The 19106-nt window shown below is 38.6% G+C and overlaps 1 protein-coding gene across 1 annotated transcript in view; it reads left to right on the forward strand.

Annotated features, from left to right (window-relative positions):
* The window catches only part of PHACTR1 (phosphatase and actin regulator 1), a gene marked incomplete at both ends in the record, with an annotated part of 292048 nt that overhangs the window by 205325 nt on the left and 67617 nt on the right, over positions 1 to 19106 (forward strand). The window contains one exon of the mRNA XM_084206533.1: positions 18581 to 18661. Within this exon, the coding sequence (XP_084062659.1) occupies positions 18581 to 18661 (81 nt within the window). The remainder of the gene's footprint in view (positions 1 to 18580; positions 18662 to 19106) is intronic.

The raw sequence follows: 19106 nt of genomic DNA on the forward strand, positions 1-19106 counted from the left end.
TTTGACCTTCTACCACTTTACAAAATGTCCTTGATGAACAGAGTTCAGCTAACTAAACCTGTCTAAAGGTTGCTCTGCTGGGCTAATAAAATCTGCCATTATTCGGTTCCTTAAATTCAATAGTAAATTACACTGTGGGAGCATTTGCCCTGAGCATTCATACTCAGACAGGGATACGTGACAGGCTCTTTTTAAATAAAAATGTTAGATGAAGGCAATGTAATCTTAAAGGAAAGCATTTCATATTATGACAATACCTTATCTCTTGTCTCATTTAAACTGGGTTCCTCTTAAGTGAACCTCTCATCACAAACCTATCTGAGGGTATCACTGTAATATGCTTGCTTATTTCCAAGCAGAAAGGTTAATATTTCTAATTAAAAAGAGGCTTGCTAAGGTATTTCTTAAATCAACTCTTTGATGATAAGGGCTTCTTAGACATTTTAAACTTTTTATTTATTTATGTTGAAGCCATTTCTTCCTCATTTAAATTCTACTGGAGAAAGCAAAGTCATCACAAATGTTAAAGTCTGTAGAGAAGATGATAGTTTTCAACTAGCTGCAACAGAACTTATTAAGGCTAAAGGCTTATTTTCCTGCCTTAAATAAGTACTCATGTGAAAAATATCGTGTTTCAGATTTCCCAGCAAGATTTGTGGTTTACTTGTACATTTGGAGATGGCATTTGTAATATTTTCAGAGTGAGCCTGATATTTTTACTTACCCAAGTTCAATTAATTTCAAATGAAACAGTGCTTTCAGTGCAAAAGAGTAACTCCTGCAAACCCATAGTTTCCGAGGTGTGTATGAAACTAGTTTAGTTGGAGATGTAGGTCCTTTGTTTTTTAGTTCTTGGTCAGCTTTATGGATCCCATCAACAGAGTGATCAGATAATGATGGTAACCACTCCACCAGTACAAGCAATTCCTTTCTCCACAGGAAATTATGGGAGTCACAACTCAAATTATTAGCTGGGAGTAGTAGTAAAAATACAAGTTGTATTCCCACTTTCTAAGGAACAGAGGCCTTTGGGGGGGGCAGACTTATTGGGTTGTCATCCTGGTGCTTATTGCTACGAGATTTATGGGGCAGAGAGCAATGATGCTCCATCCTACAAGACCTGTGGGGCAGGAGGGCATGTTTCTCCATCCTCTGGCATTAGCTGCTGAAGAGTGGTGAGGGAGCTTCCTCTGTGGATCAAGCACAGATGTGGAGTTTGCCTTAGATTTCCCATAGGAATAGTGTGTGAGAGAGAGGATGTTAATACACTACTCTAATGTTTGGGCTCTTTGATCTTCCTTGACAGAAGCTGCTGTTGAAATTCAAATGATTTATTAATTACAGCACAGCACCTCACAGAGTAAGAGAATTGGGTTGTGCTGTAATTTATGAGTCCAGCAAAACAACCCCATGGAACTTTATAAAAACTGGGGAGTCTGGGGACAAAAAAAAAAAAAGAGTACTCAATCCCAGATTTAAGAAAGCTAATAAGCAACTACTTTTATCAGCCTGGCAAGGCAATTTCCTCCCCTCTTCTCCAGTCAGCCTGTATGTAGTTACCGCACATTTTCAGGAACTGAAGGAGAGGAAAAGAATCAAAGAATGAGAAAGAAACACCTTCCTGAAAAAAAAATCAGCAAAGAAAGAAGAAGCAATGATTCCTCTTGGGTGTGGTCTTCCTGGTAAAAAGATCCTAGCTCACCTGGGATTTGAAAATTTTGTTTGGATACAATCAGCCTTTGAGACGGACTCATCCTCTTCTCAGGTTCCAAAGCTTCAGGATTTTACAGTTTAAAGGAAGTATTTCATTTTATTATATTCATAAAAACTGGCTTGAGGAACTATTCTTCAGCAAAAGGTTGAAATAATTTAATTTTTTTAAAGCCATAATAACCATTGTGATACTGTGAAAAACATCACCTGTCCACTCTAGGAAGTGTGGTTAGAAGTCTGCCAGTGTTGGTGGTGTAGGAAAGGCTGGCCCTGTGCCATACCTTTGTCATTAAGTTAATGAGCAGCTCTTTCATATTCATTTTGCACCCTGCAATATAAGCAGACTCATGTTTCTCCTATAAAAAATTAGTGCACAGTCAATGAACTCCCACTGATGCTGGTGCTCTTCATTACTCACTTTGAGTAAAGCTACAGTACACAGTTCCATGTGAATCTGAGGATACGTTTAAAGGACTATAGCAGTACGCAAAGCAAAAATAGTCTATTAGCAAAATTGGCCAGAAGGAAAATTCCCATATTTATATATTTATTTATTCATAGTTTCTAGAAAGCTGAACTCTTATCATATTTTCCTACACACACACTTTGGGAAAAGCTCGAAAATCTTTCTTGCATTATCAAGATGTTTGTTTTCCAAGCATGGTAAGCTGATGAATTCTATCAAGGGCAAATTCATAAATAATCAAGATTTCACCAGACAGGCTTTCCTCATCTCTTTTCTCCATCAAAATTCATATACAGCTTTTATTTAAGAAAGCTCTTAAAAATATCTAAGCTGGTCCTTTTTTTCTCCCAACTTCTGGTACCTGTTCTGTGCACTTACCTTTGCACATCATGAAAGTAAAGACTTCCTTTGCAGCCACTACCAGTGTACATGTCCAGTCCTAGACTGGTTTTGTTCAGGTCCAAGCCATAGGGAGGAGGAGCGTGGTCTCCTACTTCAGCACAGGGATACTATAATGCACTGTCTGTGCTTCTCCGAAAGATTTTGCTCTTACTGCATAGTGAAGGCTAGGTTCTTCGTGTTTCTTTCTCCCTTGAGACTTACGTTCTTTCTAGGGAAACTATCAGAGCTCTGGAAAATGTTAGTGACTAGCTACAGGATCCAGTGTACTCTCTCATTAAACTATGAACTAAGGAAAATCATTCTCCTAAGGATTATGTTTCAGAGGAAGGCAGGCTTCAAGAACTCCTTGAGTCAATGAAGATAACTTTGAAATTTCCTCAAAAATAAGAACACTAACTTAGTCTTTAGATCAAGTTCAACCTGGGGCAATTATTTCAGCCTTCCCCATTTGTACTTTGCCCCTGAAATTTCAACTGATGATGGTTTTTTTTCCCTCCTTCGAGAGTCGCAGTGCTGTGTTTACTAGCACATCACAGTTATTGCTTCCCGCCCCAATACTGGCTGCACTTCAGGGGTGGTTGAGTAATCTGTTTATATAGGCTCAGGATGTATTACTGTCCTTCTGATGAAAGATAATATCATAAGCAATATTAATGTGTCAATTGATTTTTTTTTTTAAAGTTTGATTTGGTTGTCAGAGCCTGTACCTAACGCTTATGTTACTGTGATTGTTCTTCTTGCAACGTGTCAGGCCCAAAGAAAGGGATTGAGCAGAACACACTCAAAAAGTCACTTGAAAAAAAAAAAGAAAAGAAGCCTCTTTTTTATAAAGAATGTGGGAAATCAAATACATCATAGATTTTCCTTTGAGCTCTGGTGTCGGATCTTTGGTAAAAGTGACCTTCAAAGGGAAGAGGACTTCTGTTTCCATTTTCTTACATTTGCAAGGAAGATGGAGGTTATTATGTATTTATGTTTGCATTTTCTCATGCATATAAAAACTACCAATTTTTATCTGTTCTAGAAGACAGTTATTCTGAGTAGTTCAACTTATGTCCTCTCCAGAAAAGAGTGGCAAAAAATGTTACCCAATCTGTGCAAAAGTTTGGTTTTCATAGCATCAATCACATAAATACATATGATTGACTCTTTGGGGAAAGAGAACAAATTTACAAAGTCCAGTTACATTACACAACAAATATAATTTCAATCCCTTAAAAGGTCATTAATAAAACCAGAGGTAAGCAAGCACCTTTTTAGCGGATATTTCTGAGATGGAATGAAAACAACAGTATGAAACTATTGATTGCCTCTATCTCTTCTCAGACCTTTTTATGTACCAAGAAAAATTTCAAATAAGATAAGCAACTGAAATTGATTTTTTTTTTAAAGAAGAGGCTCTTGTTTTTTAAATTATTTTTTAAATTATCGACTTACGCTATCGTTTAGAGTAAATTAAGTAATGCAAAAATATGGGCACCCTGCTGCATCAATTTATATCTGCAGTAAGCACATGAACTCTAGTGAATAATTTCATCAAAGATTTAAAAAGGTAATGAGAGCAGGATTTGGTTCTGTGATTGTAGTAATTAATTACCTAAGTCAGTTATTTTTTTCTTGAAACAAAGTCAGAACTCACTATAATATGTTGAGATGAGGGAAGCCAGCTGGCATATCCCTATCTATCAATTGACTAAATAAATGCAGAGTCATTAAATATAAAATCATAATTATTTATTTCTCTTCTGTCCCTTGTCAAGGCAGTAAAACTGTTCTAAATATGTCCAATTCCACTCCATATATAATGCTGACTGAATATTTTCCTTCAGTGGTACCTGGGGCTCTGTGTAACCTGATGCAGTGGAAGGTGTCCCTGCACATGGCAAAGGAGCTGGAACTAGATGATCTTTAAGGTCCCTTCCAACCCAAACCGTTCTACAGTTCTGTGATTAACAGGCATACTTTCCTGACTCCTCCTTGAGGTCTAACAAACAACATGAAAAAGAGTATTTGAGCTCCAAAATATTTAAGATAATCCCTCAGAACTGTATCAATGTGTAATATTGCAGTGTGCAGCTGTGTGTTATAGTTTTATTTGCCATGTAGAAGTAAAAAGTAGACACTGCACATCCTACCAAGTCTTTATGAGAAGATGGAAGGTGTGCAGTTTTTACTTTGAGCAACACAGAGAAGAAAATTTCCAAACTAGATGCATTTTCAGTTTTATATTCATTTGTTTAATTAACTGCTGAGTTTAAAAGCAAGATGTTTCACATCAAATTAGCCTAATTATCAGACTATTGCATCAGCAACAGTGCCTTGAAAAGGTGCAATAGATGGATAAGATAGCAGTGGAGTGTGTTTCAGATTTTCCCTTGTTAAGAGGCTGATCAGAACTCCTCTCTGAACATAGGGTGGGTCAGAATGGAATATGCTCGTTCACCCTCACAGAATCCATCGCAGTGTCTTTGAACTGAGGAGTTTTGTTGATACCAAAACCACTTGGTGTTTGGTTACTCAATCAGTAAAAACACATTGATATTCTGGGACTCAGCCATCTATGGGTCAATGCATATCATCTTCATAAGATGCCAGGAAACTAGTTTGGTGTTTAAAAAGCTATCCAAATAATGGCATGGAAATCTTGGGAATACAATTCTGATATCAGACACTTTGCTGTGCTCAGAAAGGGTAAGAAATCTTGTTTTACAGAGGGCTGCTTCTCAATTTCCTTTAATGCTTCTCACTTTCCCTTCATATTTCAGAATGCAACAACTTAGCTCGGAACAGAAACACATAAGAGAGTGTTTAACTCAGTATTTAGCTCAGTCAAGCTTTTAAAAGTTTGTTTCTTCATAAAAGCATCATTTTGGGATTTTTTTTTTTCAATTTAGGACAATTGTTTCATGCTACTGAGTCAGGAAAGGCAAAGATTTAATAATGCTGTCATTTTGGGGGTACACACAGTGTCCCTATGAAGGCAGCATCATTACACTTTGCAGTCACTCAATGCAGCTCTGTGGTGAGATTGGACTGCCAGGCAGCCTTGCAACAAAAGACCGCACTATGTAAAGGACTTCTGCTATAAAAAAGTACATCAGGAATTTTATTTTTGTCTACTTAGTCCTTTCTCCTTCGGAGAGGTTCATTAGTCTCCAGTGGAAGATCGAGTATGATTCCTGCCTTCTAAAGAACGATGTCAAAGGAATCATTCTAGCTGCTTTTCATGCAGATACTTGAACACCTGTTTCTCCTTCATTTATCTGCCAAAGAAGATTAGTTCAGGATAACACCTACTGATTTTATGGATTACTGTGTGGTGTTTTTGCCTCATAGTAATAAAGGTGAATACCACAAAAGGCTTTTCTTTAGGCTTTCGGCAAAATTATATGCAACAAAATCAGAAGATGTGTGGGTTGTATGATAATTTTGCTTTAATGTTAAGCTAAATTTAAGGTGCCATCATATGTAACTGTCCTGTTTCTTCATAGTGTATTCATCTGAAATGTACACCACCCCCTTATTCTGTAAGCCTCCTCATTATTATGGCAAATTCAAATACCTTGTAGTCAACTAGTTTCAAGGAACCTTGCAATATTTGCACATTATCAATGTCATCTTTTCCTACTGCTTATTCCTCATTTGCAATTATAATAATTCATGATATTTCAGTCATCTCCACAGCAACTAATTATGATGGTAGAAATAGACTGACATCTATTGCTATTATGCAACAGAAATAAGTGAAAGTTCACCAAAAAAATCATACAAATCTTACTGATGTAAAAAAAGGCCAGGATAAAGTTAGAACAGAAGAATATTTAGGTAGAGTTATCCACAAAACTGGTTTTTTTTTTTTCCCTGACTTATATCTGAAATTTGAAGCTACAGCAGTAATATTTTAATTAATGTATTTATAGCAACATAGCAGCATTTTGATTATCTTCAGAAAAATATTTCAAGGTACTGTCATCTTTGAATAGACTTGTAATTGCCACAGAGCAGTGATTTGCATTATCCTTGTGGTTCTTTTGTGAAGTATTTGTCAAAATCTGCCGAACAAGTTGACTTTATCCTCTGTTAAAAAAAAAAAAACATCTACAGTCAGGTCATAACCCAACACTGGGCAGAATTTCAGATTTCAGGTTCACATTCCACTGTCACTTCACATACTGTATTGCCAGAAAGCAATTAATAATAATTAAAATTTGTCTAACATGAAATACAGCACACACTCTTGTACTTCCTAGAACTGAAACAAAAAATGTAAAAGAAGTCTTAGTATTCTTTGAAATTAATGAGTAAAAATTCCTGAAGCCTGTGTTGACAAAGGGTTTTAAGCCTGGATGCTATGCTAGCTAGTAAGCTGCTTTTGCAACCAGCACTACACAGGCCATGAAACCTGAATCAATTTTTGTAATTTTAGATGTCAGTATGTTGAACTCTGTATTACTTAAGAGGTCTGATTTAATCATGCAAAAAAAATCCCCTGACTTGCATGATAAGGAGATAAAATTCAAGTTTCTTTCAAAGACAAATGAGCTGCCTTTGCACATTTCCTGACAATTAGATAATGGTATAGTTTTGTGTGTTGGGATCAAGGGTGTTTTCTCCTGACTCATTAAATGCTGTTTTAAAAATAAATATACTCCAGGGCAGACATAGCAGATCAAACCAAAGTCCATGGTAGTCCAGTATCTTTTCTTGTACTCAACGGTTGTGTTAGATGCAAGAAGCAGGGTAAACAACTATTTATCTGACTCCTAAGAAATCAGATTGCAGCACTCAGAAATATCCAAATCAAGCCATGTAGATTTATCCTTTGTGTTGTTGGAACCAAATTTAGCTTTAATGGATATCTCATGCAGACAATTCCACAATGAAAAAAGGCATTGTGCACAAAAGCACCTTTTTTTTCAGTTGCACCCTGACGATTTTGTTGGGTGCTCTTTGTCTCTGGCATTTCACGAATGAGTCAGTGACTGTTGATGGTGTTGCAGACCTCTTGTGTTCCCTGCTGACTTCTGTCCTTGCTGTAGCATCTCTCTCTGTGCTGGTAATGGCCCCCACCTGGAGCAATGGGTGGTGACCACACTGCGGGAGAGCAGGAGCTCACAGCACTGCCAAAGGCCACCTCGTGCATTCAGAGGGCAAAAGCCATTGTGCAGTGGGTTTCCTCTTGTCTCTGGGTCTGGAAGCCCTGGGGCTGTGGGGATGCTTTGAAGGGCTATGCCAGGCCAATGAAGCCCTGTCTGGTGTCTGGTGTAGCTCCCAGCAGAGCATGTGTAGGATACGTGTACTGATGTTGTCTGTCCTGTTTTGTTCTTGATTTTCCTCCAAGAGAACAGTCTGCTTTACACAGTGTGCAGCCTAGATGACACTTACTGTGTATTTTTGTGAATATCAGGGGAACCAGGACCTTGCTGTAAAACAATAGATGACCAAAATAAATGTGGTTCTGCTATTATTCTTTATTTCTCTGTAAACCCCATTCCTTTAGTCATCCTTTTTTCATTTTTTTGTAACTTTTTTAGTTCTGATGTATCTCTTTGGAGATGGATACCCAAACTTGTGTTAGCTGTAGACTATTACACTAGCACAAAGGGGCTGTATGTATTTCCTAGTAATTTCAGATTTCTGCTGCCTTTTTTACTGTCCCAAGCATTAGAATGATGTTTTCAGATAATTCTCTGCAGAGTTTCCAAGCACTATATTCTGAGTGAGAATGACTAATACAGCTGTTAAGTGTGTACAGTTAGGGCTGCCTTTTCCCAAATGTATTTTTTGCTCTTATCAATGTTGAATTTTGTCACATATCATTTAGTATCATAAGAAATCTTGTAGATCTTTGCAGTCAGCCTTAGTTTTGACTGCAGTCAGCAAATTTTGTCACCTCCCTATGGTCAACCTTTCTTAACTGTGTTTTTGTGAGAAGACAGCAGGTAGTGCTACATCCTTCTGTTTATGTATGAGGCATTCCTTTTTGATTTCTACATGTTGTTACTCCACTAGAGAATAATCACATCTAATTATCTAATGCAATTTTAATTCTTCTAATGACCTTAACATAGAAGTTTTGGAACTTTGAAGAGGCCAACTTGGAACAAACATCTTCATTCATTGACTTCAAACCCAGGATGATTCTTTTCTCATCTCCCTTCTGTTCTGGGTCTCCAATTTCTAGCTTTATTCTATATAAGTGTTCCTAGACTGGTGGATGGGAACAAGGCTTACTGGTCTGTAAGATGCCTTTCAGACTCTAGGGAAATCCCTTCTATTTGCCATCTCCCACTTTTCTATCTTATCTAGATTACATGTCACACTTACTGTGTTCATGAGCTTCCTGAGGAGCTCAAGGAAGAAACCTGTCTAGTCTTGGCCGTTTGCTGCTCTCCATTTTGCTGATTTCTTTTAAAAGTTCTACAAGTGACATTTCACTTAGAAAGACTTCCACAGCTCCTTGTAAGGAAGAGTTTCACTTTGCAATTCTGCTGAAGTTCTTCAGGATTAGCACTGCTGTGAAAAATATTTGGCTTGTTTACCATGGCCTTTATCCTTCAGTACCATTGCTTTTAACCTTAGTCGTCTATAATTCCACCAATTTTCTGTTTGGTTTTCTACACAATGAACAGAAAAACTGTATTAGGTTCTGGAAAGCGGGGACACTTACACTGGAATACTAAGATATGACACTGACAATATTATCTACATTTATAACGTGATTACACGGTAAGAAATGTCCAGAGTATTAATAACATCTCCTTCACTTGACTGTCCTTCTGTCCAATTATTTTTGAAATTTGCTTCTCATATCAGTACTTCAGTTCAAAATTGTTACCATCTAAACATGTTTCGTAGTTTCATCTCTGTCTCCCCATCCCAGACAAGCATCAGAACTATGTTTCTGCACACACACACAAAAAGCATTAAGGTAAGAGAAGAGGAAAAAATGCTTTATCTTCTCAGATAACGTCAACATTTTCTGGAGAGGAGCATCAAACAGTTTCATCATTGGTGGCCTTTTAAAAAATATCTCCTATTAAAATAATGGAATAATTAGTATTAACAGCAGGATGGTGCAGGCCAAATTCTCATGAAGCTGTCCTGCCTTCATGTTACTATAACTGAAATCACAGTCTGGTCTCTTTTCAGTCTGTTGATTCCAGAGGACTGCCATGTGTAATGGAAAGTTTCTCTCCATCTGGGAATGTTATCTTTTCACCCCAAAGAAGCAAAAAAAAAGTCAGACCAAGACTCTGAATGTGTAAAACATACTGAAATTGCATGGTGGGCCTTTACTGTAGTTTGAACTGCTATCAGCTACCAAGCCAGAAAGCAGACTGCACTATTTTGGGAGATAAGACGCTGGCGTTAAAGACACTTTGGGGTTTTTTCATCATTATGTACCAGCCAGCTAGTGCCATTGCACAAGCTGGAAATATCATCCAAATATAATTGCTGGATGGTGTGACAGCTGCAATTCAAGAATCTTCTTATTTTGGAGGAAGTGTTTGTTGCTTTGTGATTCAGTCATTCCTATAATCAAGCATTAAATGAATGATTTCCTGTTTGGCTCCTAACAGAGGTCTGTGTTGAAGGGTTGATGCCGGTTCATTTCAATAACAAATGCATTTTTAATTTGTGTGTGCTTAGTCAAGATTTTCTGGGTGTACAACAGTAGTGATGGTTTCTGAGAAGTATATGAAATATTCATAGCATCTCTCTCAAAACGGTGCTAAGCCAACTTTAGATTTAGTAGGTATTTCTTAGTCACAAGCTGTGCTTTGTATTTCTTTTTAGTAGGGGTACATGTGGACACAGATAAACAAGTCCCCATCTATTTTGCATGTCAGTTTGAGAGGCTACAGTGTACTAATTATTCCAGTGTAAGTGGAAAACTGTAATTTACTTCAACAGTGTTTGAGTCATGTGTGAATATATTTTAAATTATCTCAAATCCCTTTCTGTTGAAATAGGAGCATCCAGCAGAGCAGGCTTTTTCATTGTAGCCAAAATAGGATGTTGTTAGGGAGTAAAACACTGGATTTACACATCTGTTTGGCAGTGGGTACCAGGCAATATATGTTTGTAAAGTTACAGCTGCAAGGTGAACTCAAGCTGTAAAACAACACAGCGGTTGGCTGTTGCTACCGCGAGTGTGCAGCTTGTCTTACTGAGTACAGGGCTCTCTTCTTTCAGCAAGATGATTCTCCCAGCCGGCAAATGAGGGGACCAGTAGCTTGGTTGTCATCTCCAGGTGGTCTGTCCAAGCATTCTTTCTGCCTTCTTATCATCAGCCTGCCGTTGTTTTGGTTTTATCTCTAATTTTTTCCCCATTTTTCCATCCCAGGAAAGCTGACTCCTTCACCTCTAAAAGTTACTCTGGAAAATCCAGTTTCCTGACATCTGCTAGACTTTTTTATGTAAACTGTGCTCTGTATTTTGCCATCTGGAAATGATGTCTGATGAGGAGCAAATCCAAAAGCAGCAGCTTGCCCGGGTAGTTACATGCCACGTGTAAACTCTGTCATGGAGAGAACTCTCCAGAGAGCCTCAGGAGTCGTTATCTTATTGAAGCAATGTCCACTGTGGTTTTTGCTTTGAGGAAGGTTCCTTGAACTATTATGCTAAAGAATATTGCATTTTTGCAAATAGGTATTTCTGCTGTTACAGATGGCACTGCAGATCCTTTCTGCTGTATCATCATTCTGAGAACCACCTTCTCAGGGTAAAGGAAACACCTTGCAGATATCTCACCGAGCTCTTCATCCACTTGCTTTTAGCATAGTTTTTGTCTGTTGTACATACAGAAATCTGAGACTGCAGTTACCTAAGGGAAGTTGAGTTGCTTGTAAAAAGCAGCCATTCCTTGGGATGTTCAACTGCTTCTGATGCTGCCACGTATCTCTTTCACATGGCATCACTCATCTTGTCCAGTTGCAGAAGTTTGACATGTAGAACCCATATTCTTAGTTTTTCTTTGATACTACAACCTCTGCATGTTGTTACATGGAAGCCTGTAGGGGAAACCATCATTTGTGAAAATGTAAATGAATCTCCTACCATAGGGATTGCATCAGCTAGTGCTTAGGAGATAACCTCATTGCAGTAAGAACTGTGGTGGTGATCACTATGGTCAATTTAGCTTTAGCACAGCTATAGCTACATAGGGTGCTGGTAGCAGTATGGGCATAAGCAGGGGCTGTTCTAGTCTGCCAGGTTTCTTGTTTGGACAAAAGCCTTCTAATAAGCCATTACCATTCCCTCACTACTGTTCTGGATGCCTAAATTAAGTCTCTGAGTGCCAGGTTATGGCTTTCTATTCTGCGCTCACGCTGTATTTGCAGAGCAGGTGTGCATTAAGATACACTATGTTACCTTGTTGCAAATTTCTTTAATTAAAATGCAGAAACTCCTTTTTCATTAAGCTGTGGAAAGTAATACCTGTTGCTGGTGCCGCTTTCCAGTACTAGGTACTTGACCTAGTACTACCTAGGAACTCATGAAAACACTGTACAGCAATTCAGAGGGAAGCGCAGAAGAAACGTATTTTCTTCATTTTGTCAGTATGCTGATCTGCTTTCTGAACTTCTCCGTAACTTCTCAAGTGTGACTAGAAAAGCAATTATGTGCAAAAGGTATAAAAATGCGAGTCTTTCAAAAATCCTTTTGATAGATTATCACAGTTTGCTGACACAGTGGAGTTCTGTTTTGCTCTTTATTAGCTAGGCAGCTGAGTGTGGTAACATTTTTCCTAAGGTGTCTACAATTTTGTTTTCTTTTCAAACCTACTTTCTTAGGGTTGTTTTTTTTTTTCCTCCGAACACACAGCTTTTGTTATGTTTGTCAAGATTTCTTGTTTTATCTCCTGCTTTCATGCATTCATCTTCTGCCAGGCTCTCTCAGCTTGGCCTGTGAAATCCGTTATGTTGGATTTCTTGGATCTACCTTGAAGTGTAGTCCTTTCCCTAGGAAGACACCTTTTCTGATTGATTTTTTTTTTTAAGTCCTTCTGTATGAAAAAAATACAGGTCATCTGTTCTTGGATTAGGTTTCTGATTTCTTGTGTTCAGAAAGAATTAAGAACTATTGTGGTAGAGTTGTTCAGATATAATTTCTCTGCCTTTCTTGTGTGTGCTGAATTTCTGGTTCTATGCTCTATATCTGAGTTGTGTTACTGTATTGTGATCTCACTTAGTGTGCTTTGTAGTATTTTGATTAGCTTCTGCAATCCTGTATCTGCAGATTTGACTTTGCATCCACTTTCCTCCTGAGTCTGTCCTCTGGCAGTTTATATGTAGTAATGGTCAGTACAAGTCTAGAGTTTTCTTAAGGCTGCTTTCATTTCTTCCCCAGTTTTACTTTCTGTCTCAATCAGTAAAGAAGAGAAGATTGAATTTTTATCTGTAGTTGCCAGGTGTGTCAACTGTTTCACCTCCTAAAGTCTTCCAGTGAGTAACCAGGAATTTTAGATTTGATCCTGCACTCTCAAAGGAATGTGTATATTTTTACTGTGTTATTTCAAAGGCTTACCTGTCACAAATGAAGATTTATCATGTTCCCAGTCTAGTGCTTCTAACTGGAAATGGACCACTGTCTTGAGCTGGTCTGAATTGGAGTGGAAGCAAGATGCCTTGACATTATCTTCTCTATGCTTTTACGTAGTCGCAATCTAAAATAAGTCCAGTTGTACTTGCAAGACTGGAAATGAAATGAAATAAAATAAAATAAAGTAAAATCAAATCAAATTAATTTGGGATGGGATGTTAATTTTATTTTTTCCACTTTTTCCTGTTATTTTATTTGCCTTGATTGCAGTACCAAATTTTAAGTCTAGAAGGGTCATTTCCTAGCCTAGAGTGTTGGCCCATGGTCACAGAACAGGTGCTGGTAATGCTTTGCTACTGATGTAGCAGGTGACATGCCAAGTTGCTGCAGCTTGTCTGTACCTCACTTTTCCACTCCTGTAATGGTGATCTGGGTTTGACTGGAGAATGCTTTGAGTTATTCTTTAGTGTGGCATCAGTGCTGTGGGGTTTTCTGTGTTATTAGCTTGTCTTGTAGCACATGCCACAGAAGTTTTCCAAGTGAGTCACATACTGAAGGGGGTTTATTAGGTCAGCTGATTTGGAGAGGTACTTCTATACACTTTTCAAAATCAAGCCTAAACTTTTATACCAGCCTATTTTTCTCCTTCAAATGCTCACTTATTTCATAGAATGTGAGTGCTAGGCTACAGTCATAACAAGGAATGTCATGGGCAGACACACAGACAAAAAGAGGCTCCCAATCTTTTCTAGGTAGTAATCTGTCTGAATTAGGTTTTGTAGTTGGTATTGTTGCAGGAAAACCTAGGCTGATATGAGAGATGCTCAAAACTTCTGTAAGGAACTTTAAATCTCAAACATTCAGAAACCTGTTGGAATATTTTTACTTTCCTCAGGCTTCAAGAGACCTATGCATGTTTGAAGCCAAGCAAAATTCATATTTAGCAATGAGGAGAGCAATACAGGTATTTCAGCCAAACTATGTTTTGGTATTGGTCATACCCCAAGCTCACAGTAGCAGTGCTGGGTGCCATGCCACAGCTATTAAAACAATCCCAAAATTAATGTAGCTCTCTCTACATTTTCCTCAGTGATGGCTAAGACTTGCATCTATAGCAGTGTTTCTTTTCTTAAAACTACTCTCTTCAGTCAATTTTGATTTCAGGAGTATATTCAGCCCTATTTTTATGCATCTTTATCTCAGCTACTCACCCTTAGCTTCCTTTACAGTCAGTGAAAGCCTAACAGGCACTTCCAGGGTGCAGCTCAGTCTTGTTTAGATTGTTACATTAGTCTGAGATTAATCATGCCCAAGACTTGCTCTTAATGTATGAGGAGACCAACTCAGAGGCAGAAGCCCACACCGTAAAAATTTGTATCAGTTGAATCCTGCTCCATTTGATTGCTAAGAAACTCTACGTAGTTGGGAAAATTTCAAGATGATGTAACATTTTAATACATAATCCATCACATTTGAAAATCTCTTCTTCCTTATAAATCTAAAGAAAAAACTGCTGGTTGTTTATCTAAACATTGTGCAAAGCAATTGGTTTGCTTGTTTCTAATTACTCAGATCTGAATTATTAGCAAAGCAGATTCCTATTGAAAGCAAGTATAATTGATGCACCAGAAAGCTTCTGCTCTCAGCTTCGTACTATAACAACCTTTACTTTCTAAAATCATCATTAAAATTATAGTGGCCTTTGAAAGGAAGAATTCATGCAAAGCATCCCCCAGTGTGTTTTAAAACAAAAGCCAAGGACAACCTCAGAGAAAAGCAAGGTTAAGATCCAACTGACCAGCACAGACTGGGATTTTGTTTCAGTTGTCGGATGAAAAGGACAGGACTTGTTTCTTTAGTCCACCCTTCGGTTAAGCTGGAACATGACAATTGCTGCAAAGGAGGACACTTTATTATTATCTTGTATAATAATATTTATTATTAATTTATTATTGCCTCATATAGATGCAGGTTGGAATAGTTCTTCTGAGATGTTTTAGCCTTGGAGAGAAGGACAGGAGGACGGGAAGGCTGTGTGTCCTGACAGCATAAACACCACTTTGGCTGGTTAATGGAGCAGCAGGAGCAGCAGGCTCAGAGGCAGTGTGGAGCTTCGCCTTCTCAGCTGGAGGAGCAGCCCACAACCACTGCCATCATGGACACAGCAGCCTGTTAAAGGGATAAAGACAAAACTGTGTTTGATTTTCAGAATGGAGGGGCAGGAACTTCTCATGACCCTGTGAAGGCTTTACTGATCTTAATGGGTCTGCCACAGAGAAAAACTCTGCTTGAACAGCAGAGGGGGGCTGCTCCTGAGGGACAAGTTCAAAAATACCAGCTCAGAAACATTAATAAAAACATTTCCTGCTGTTTCTTCATCAAAGCATAAAAGAAACAGCGTACTGCAGAGCACACTGGCAAAATCTGTACGCTTCTACCATAAAATACACATAGGCTCATTTCTATAAACTAGTAACTGAGAGTTTCTTGTAGAGTCAATGAATTTGTTACAGTAACTAGTTTCTGGCATAAGTAGATCCCATAAAGAGGGCTTAATGCTTATTTCTAATCTCCTGGAAGGTTGTACAAATGAAAAAAAATGAGGTTAATCACCAAGGAAAATCACTAATGAAGTAATACATCTTTTCTTAAATATTAATTATAATTCATTTTTTCCCATCACAGAATTTACACGGTTCTCATGAATCAAGGATTAATTCAAAGGTTTACATTTATCCTCTGCTGTGAATGGATTCCTTCTCAGTGGAGAGTGAATGAATTTATTTTGTACCAGCTTTCTGCTTGAAAAGAAAATCCTTCATAAAAGAACTGGCAATCTTAGCCAGAGAAATCCAGACCAAGTAAAGCATTTCATTGTTCAGGGTGTTGGACCCTAATGAGTTCCGTGTCTAAATGCTTATATTTTTTTCCCATCTGATCAGCAGTAGCATAGCAGGTTATGCACTTAAATGTACGACACTTGTTTGGGAGGAAGATTTGAATTGAAGAAAGGCAGCATGTTCCACAGTTTTAGTATAACATCTGTTATCATTCAGTGCTGCTCTTAGCCCAGCATGCCCTTCCTCTAAATATCTTATTAATTAAACTGGCTTAGTAGGAAAATAATTAATACTATAAGTCCTGTACCTACTTAGAAAGGATTTAGAAACTGAAAAAATTGGTTTTGTCTGAGCTTCAGCTCAAGGGTTGTAGGTTTTTTCATTCTTGAACATAAGCAGAGTACAATAGGGAATATCTGAGAAATTTATATATATACAGTCTTTGAAATAAATATATTCTATCTTTGAATGCAAAATGACTGTGTTTCTTACCAATACTATGATAATGAGGTGGGCCCTCCAAGCCATGAAGTCATATGCTGCTACCTTGCATAACCAGCTCCTGACTGGGCAGGAGGGTGAAACAGTGCACCCAAGTAGATGCCAATGAATTTTTGTGCAAAATGTGGATCTGTTACTTAGCTATCTGTGGTCAGAGTACAGAAATAGAATTTGCGTGTGTCTTTGTTCTGTGTGCAGTGCTGCTGTCTATATGCATAAACTGCTGCTTTGCTGCTGATTCACCCAGCTTGGTTTCCCACTGAAGAGCAAGTTCAGTTTGCTGCTTATTCTAACAGAAAATTACACTTTTTGAGACCTATTGGAAAAGGTGCTGGGTGCTGCCAAATTGCTCTTTAAACTCAGATTTTTAACAATTTCTTTGGTGGGAGAAGGCTCAGGAATTAGTTGCAGCTTGTTCTGGCTCTTCTTGAAAGGTCTGAGAGCAACTATTCTTAAGGAGGAACAGTAAAAAGCTTTAAATGCTGTACCAGAACAAGACACTTTCAGCACAGGGAAAAGGCAGCTTAGAGAGCAGTCTGCAGTGTAACTCCAGAGTTCTATAGTTGAGCCTTTCTTTTCAAAAACATATTAAAAACTTAGAAATCAGTGCTTCATTGCAAGCCAGTTGAGGTGCCTAAAGCACTTCTTCAAATGGCTGTAAAGCACTCTAGAAAATGCTGTGGCTGTTAGGTGAACAACCTCCATGTTGGGTTAACAACTGCACCATGTGGCTTAATGGGTATGGGGTCTTGTGCTTCAGCAAAGGGACCTGCCTCTAATTCTCAGCCATGCTGAAGTTCAGAGAGTGTGTCTCTACCTGGGGAGACCAAGGTTTTTAACTAGTTTCTGACTGTACATATTGGTCATCGTTTGTCCCAAAGAATACGTGCTTAAAACTGATTTTAAAAACAGGGAAGACTGTATTTATCCTATGGAGAAAAGTGAAGCAGAGCTGGCCATGTTCATATTAGCCCTAAGTATCTGGCAGCAAATAAGTTGCAATAAGCACAGTGTGCCAGTATAAGCATAGCTAATTCACCTGTGGGAACAGTCAACACACAGCAGTACCAAGAAAGGTTGGACTTTCCTGTTTTCAGGGGAGAAGAGGGGGTTTCCAAGCCTCTTCTGCTTTAAATCTGCCTTGGGCAGGCTGAGGATGCTAAGTCCCAGTTTATTTGTGAGTGTGTGTGCATCAGTGCTGGGTCTGATAGAGGAGCATATGGCAGAAGCCATTTGCCCTTGACTGTGCCTCTTTTTTGGCAGGCACAGGCTTGTTTCTCACAGAGCGGGTTCAGTCACAGCCACTCCTTCACATCACTTCTGGAGCCCCCAGCTTGCTGTCTTTCAGCTCTTTGCCTGTGTGTGTGTCCTTTGTGGTGTTTTGGTTAATTGGACATGGTTTTAATTACTACTGCACTAAAGAAACATGTATTTTCTATCTGTCATTTTGCTGCCTCAATGACTGCAGTCTCCAAGCAGCCAATACAGAACTTGAGCTGTTCAGATCTGGTGTAAATTGCAGTGGGTCTCTTGGACTTTCCCTCCTTTATATCTCTTTAGGGGAAAACACTCCTCCAGGGAAGAGAAGGCTCTATTAAACAGCTCATTTATTTGCACTGTCCCAAACACCATAACCTGCCCTCACTGGAAAAAGTGGCAAAGAAGCCTTGGCTTTCATTCTCTTCCACAGCCTGGACTCAGTCCATGGCCATGTTCTGTGGCCACATCTTTCCTTGGTTTGAGCCTTTGTGTTGCCTTCTTTCTTACCTTTCCCTCTCCAGCTCCTGGAATAATCTCCTTTTTCTCCCTTTGCTGTCTCTAATTCTCCACAGAAATCAGAAATGTTTGGCTTATGTGTCAAAACCAAGCAATGGCTGTGCAGACATGCCATCAAATCAGTCAGTCTACCACCATTTCTGTCAATAACAGCCACTCTGCAGTAGCAGACAGGTTCTCTGGAGTACCAGTAGCCTTTATTTTGAGATGTTAAACTGCACTGACTTGAAGAGGAGAAAGAGAATTTTTTAAATGCCTTTAAAAGGCATAGAGCCTTTTAAAACAATAATTTCCCTTCTTTTCTATTTCTATTGACCCTTATCCTTTGTTACAGCTTTGGAAAGAAAAATGTCAATGAGGCAAAGCAGAGAGGAGCTTATAAAACGAGGAGTGCTGAAAGAAATCTTTGATAAAGGTAAGTGTTCTTCTTTTCACAACAGTAAGTTGACATCCATATAGCTTTATGGCCAGACGTTGCATAATTGTAACACTAGGAACTGGGACTAGGGAGTTCTGAATTGCAAGACTCTGCAAAATAAGATCTCTAAACACTTCTCTTGACTTTGCCGTGGTCTGGCCCTCTTTGTTAGATACATGGGGTAGTTACTTAGCAAATAAAAATGAAAACTAATCAGAAATGTAAAACAATAGAAATAAAAATCACAGCAATAGGCAGTAGTCACTGACTGCAAAAGAGCAAAGCATCCAGGCTGTGGAGAAATGTAGTGGGTTCGTGCCTCTGTGTGTTGCCATTGTCTGGTTGAGTCTCTTTGGGATTAACTGTTGTGGAAAAGGGAAACATTGAAAGGTTTTGGATCCTGATGAGCACAGAACAATATACTTTCCCTTGAAACAGCTCA

Source organism: Fringilla coelebs, assembly GCF_963513975.1.
Source record: "Fringilla coelebs genome assembly, chromosome: 1".
In the NCBI taxonomy this organism is placed as follows: domain Eukaryota; kingdom Metazoa; phylum Chordata; class Aves; order Passeriformes; family Fringillidae; genus Fringilla; species Fringilla coelebs.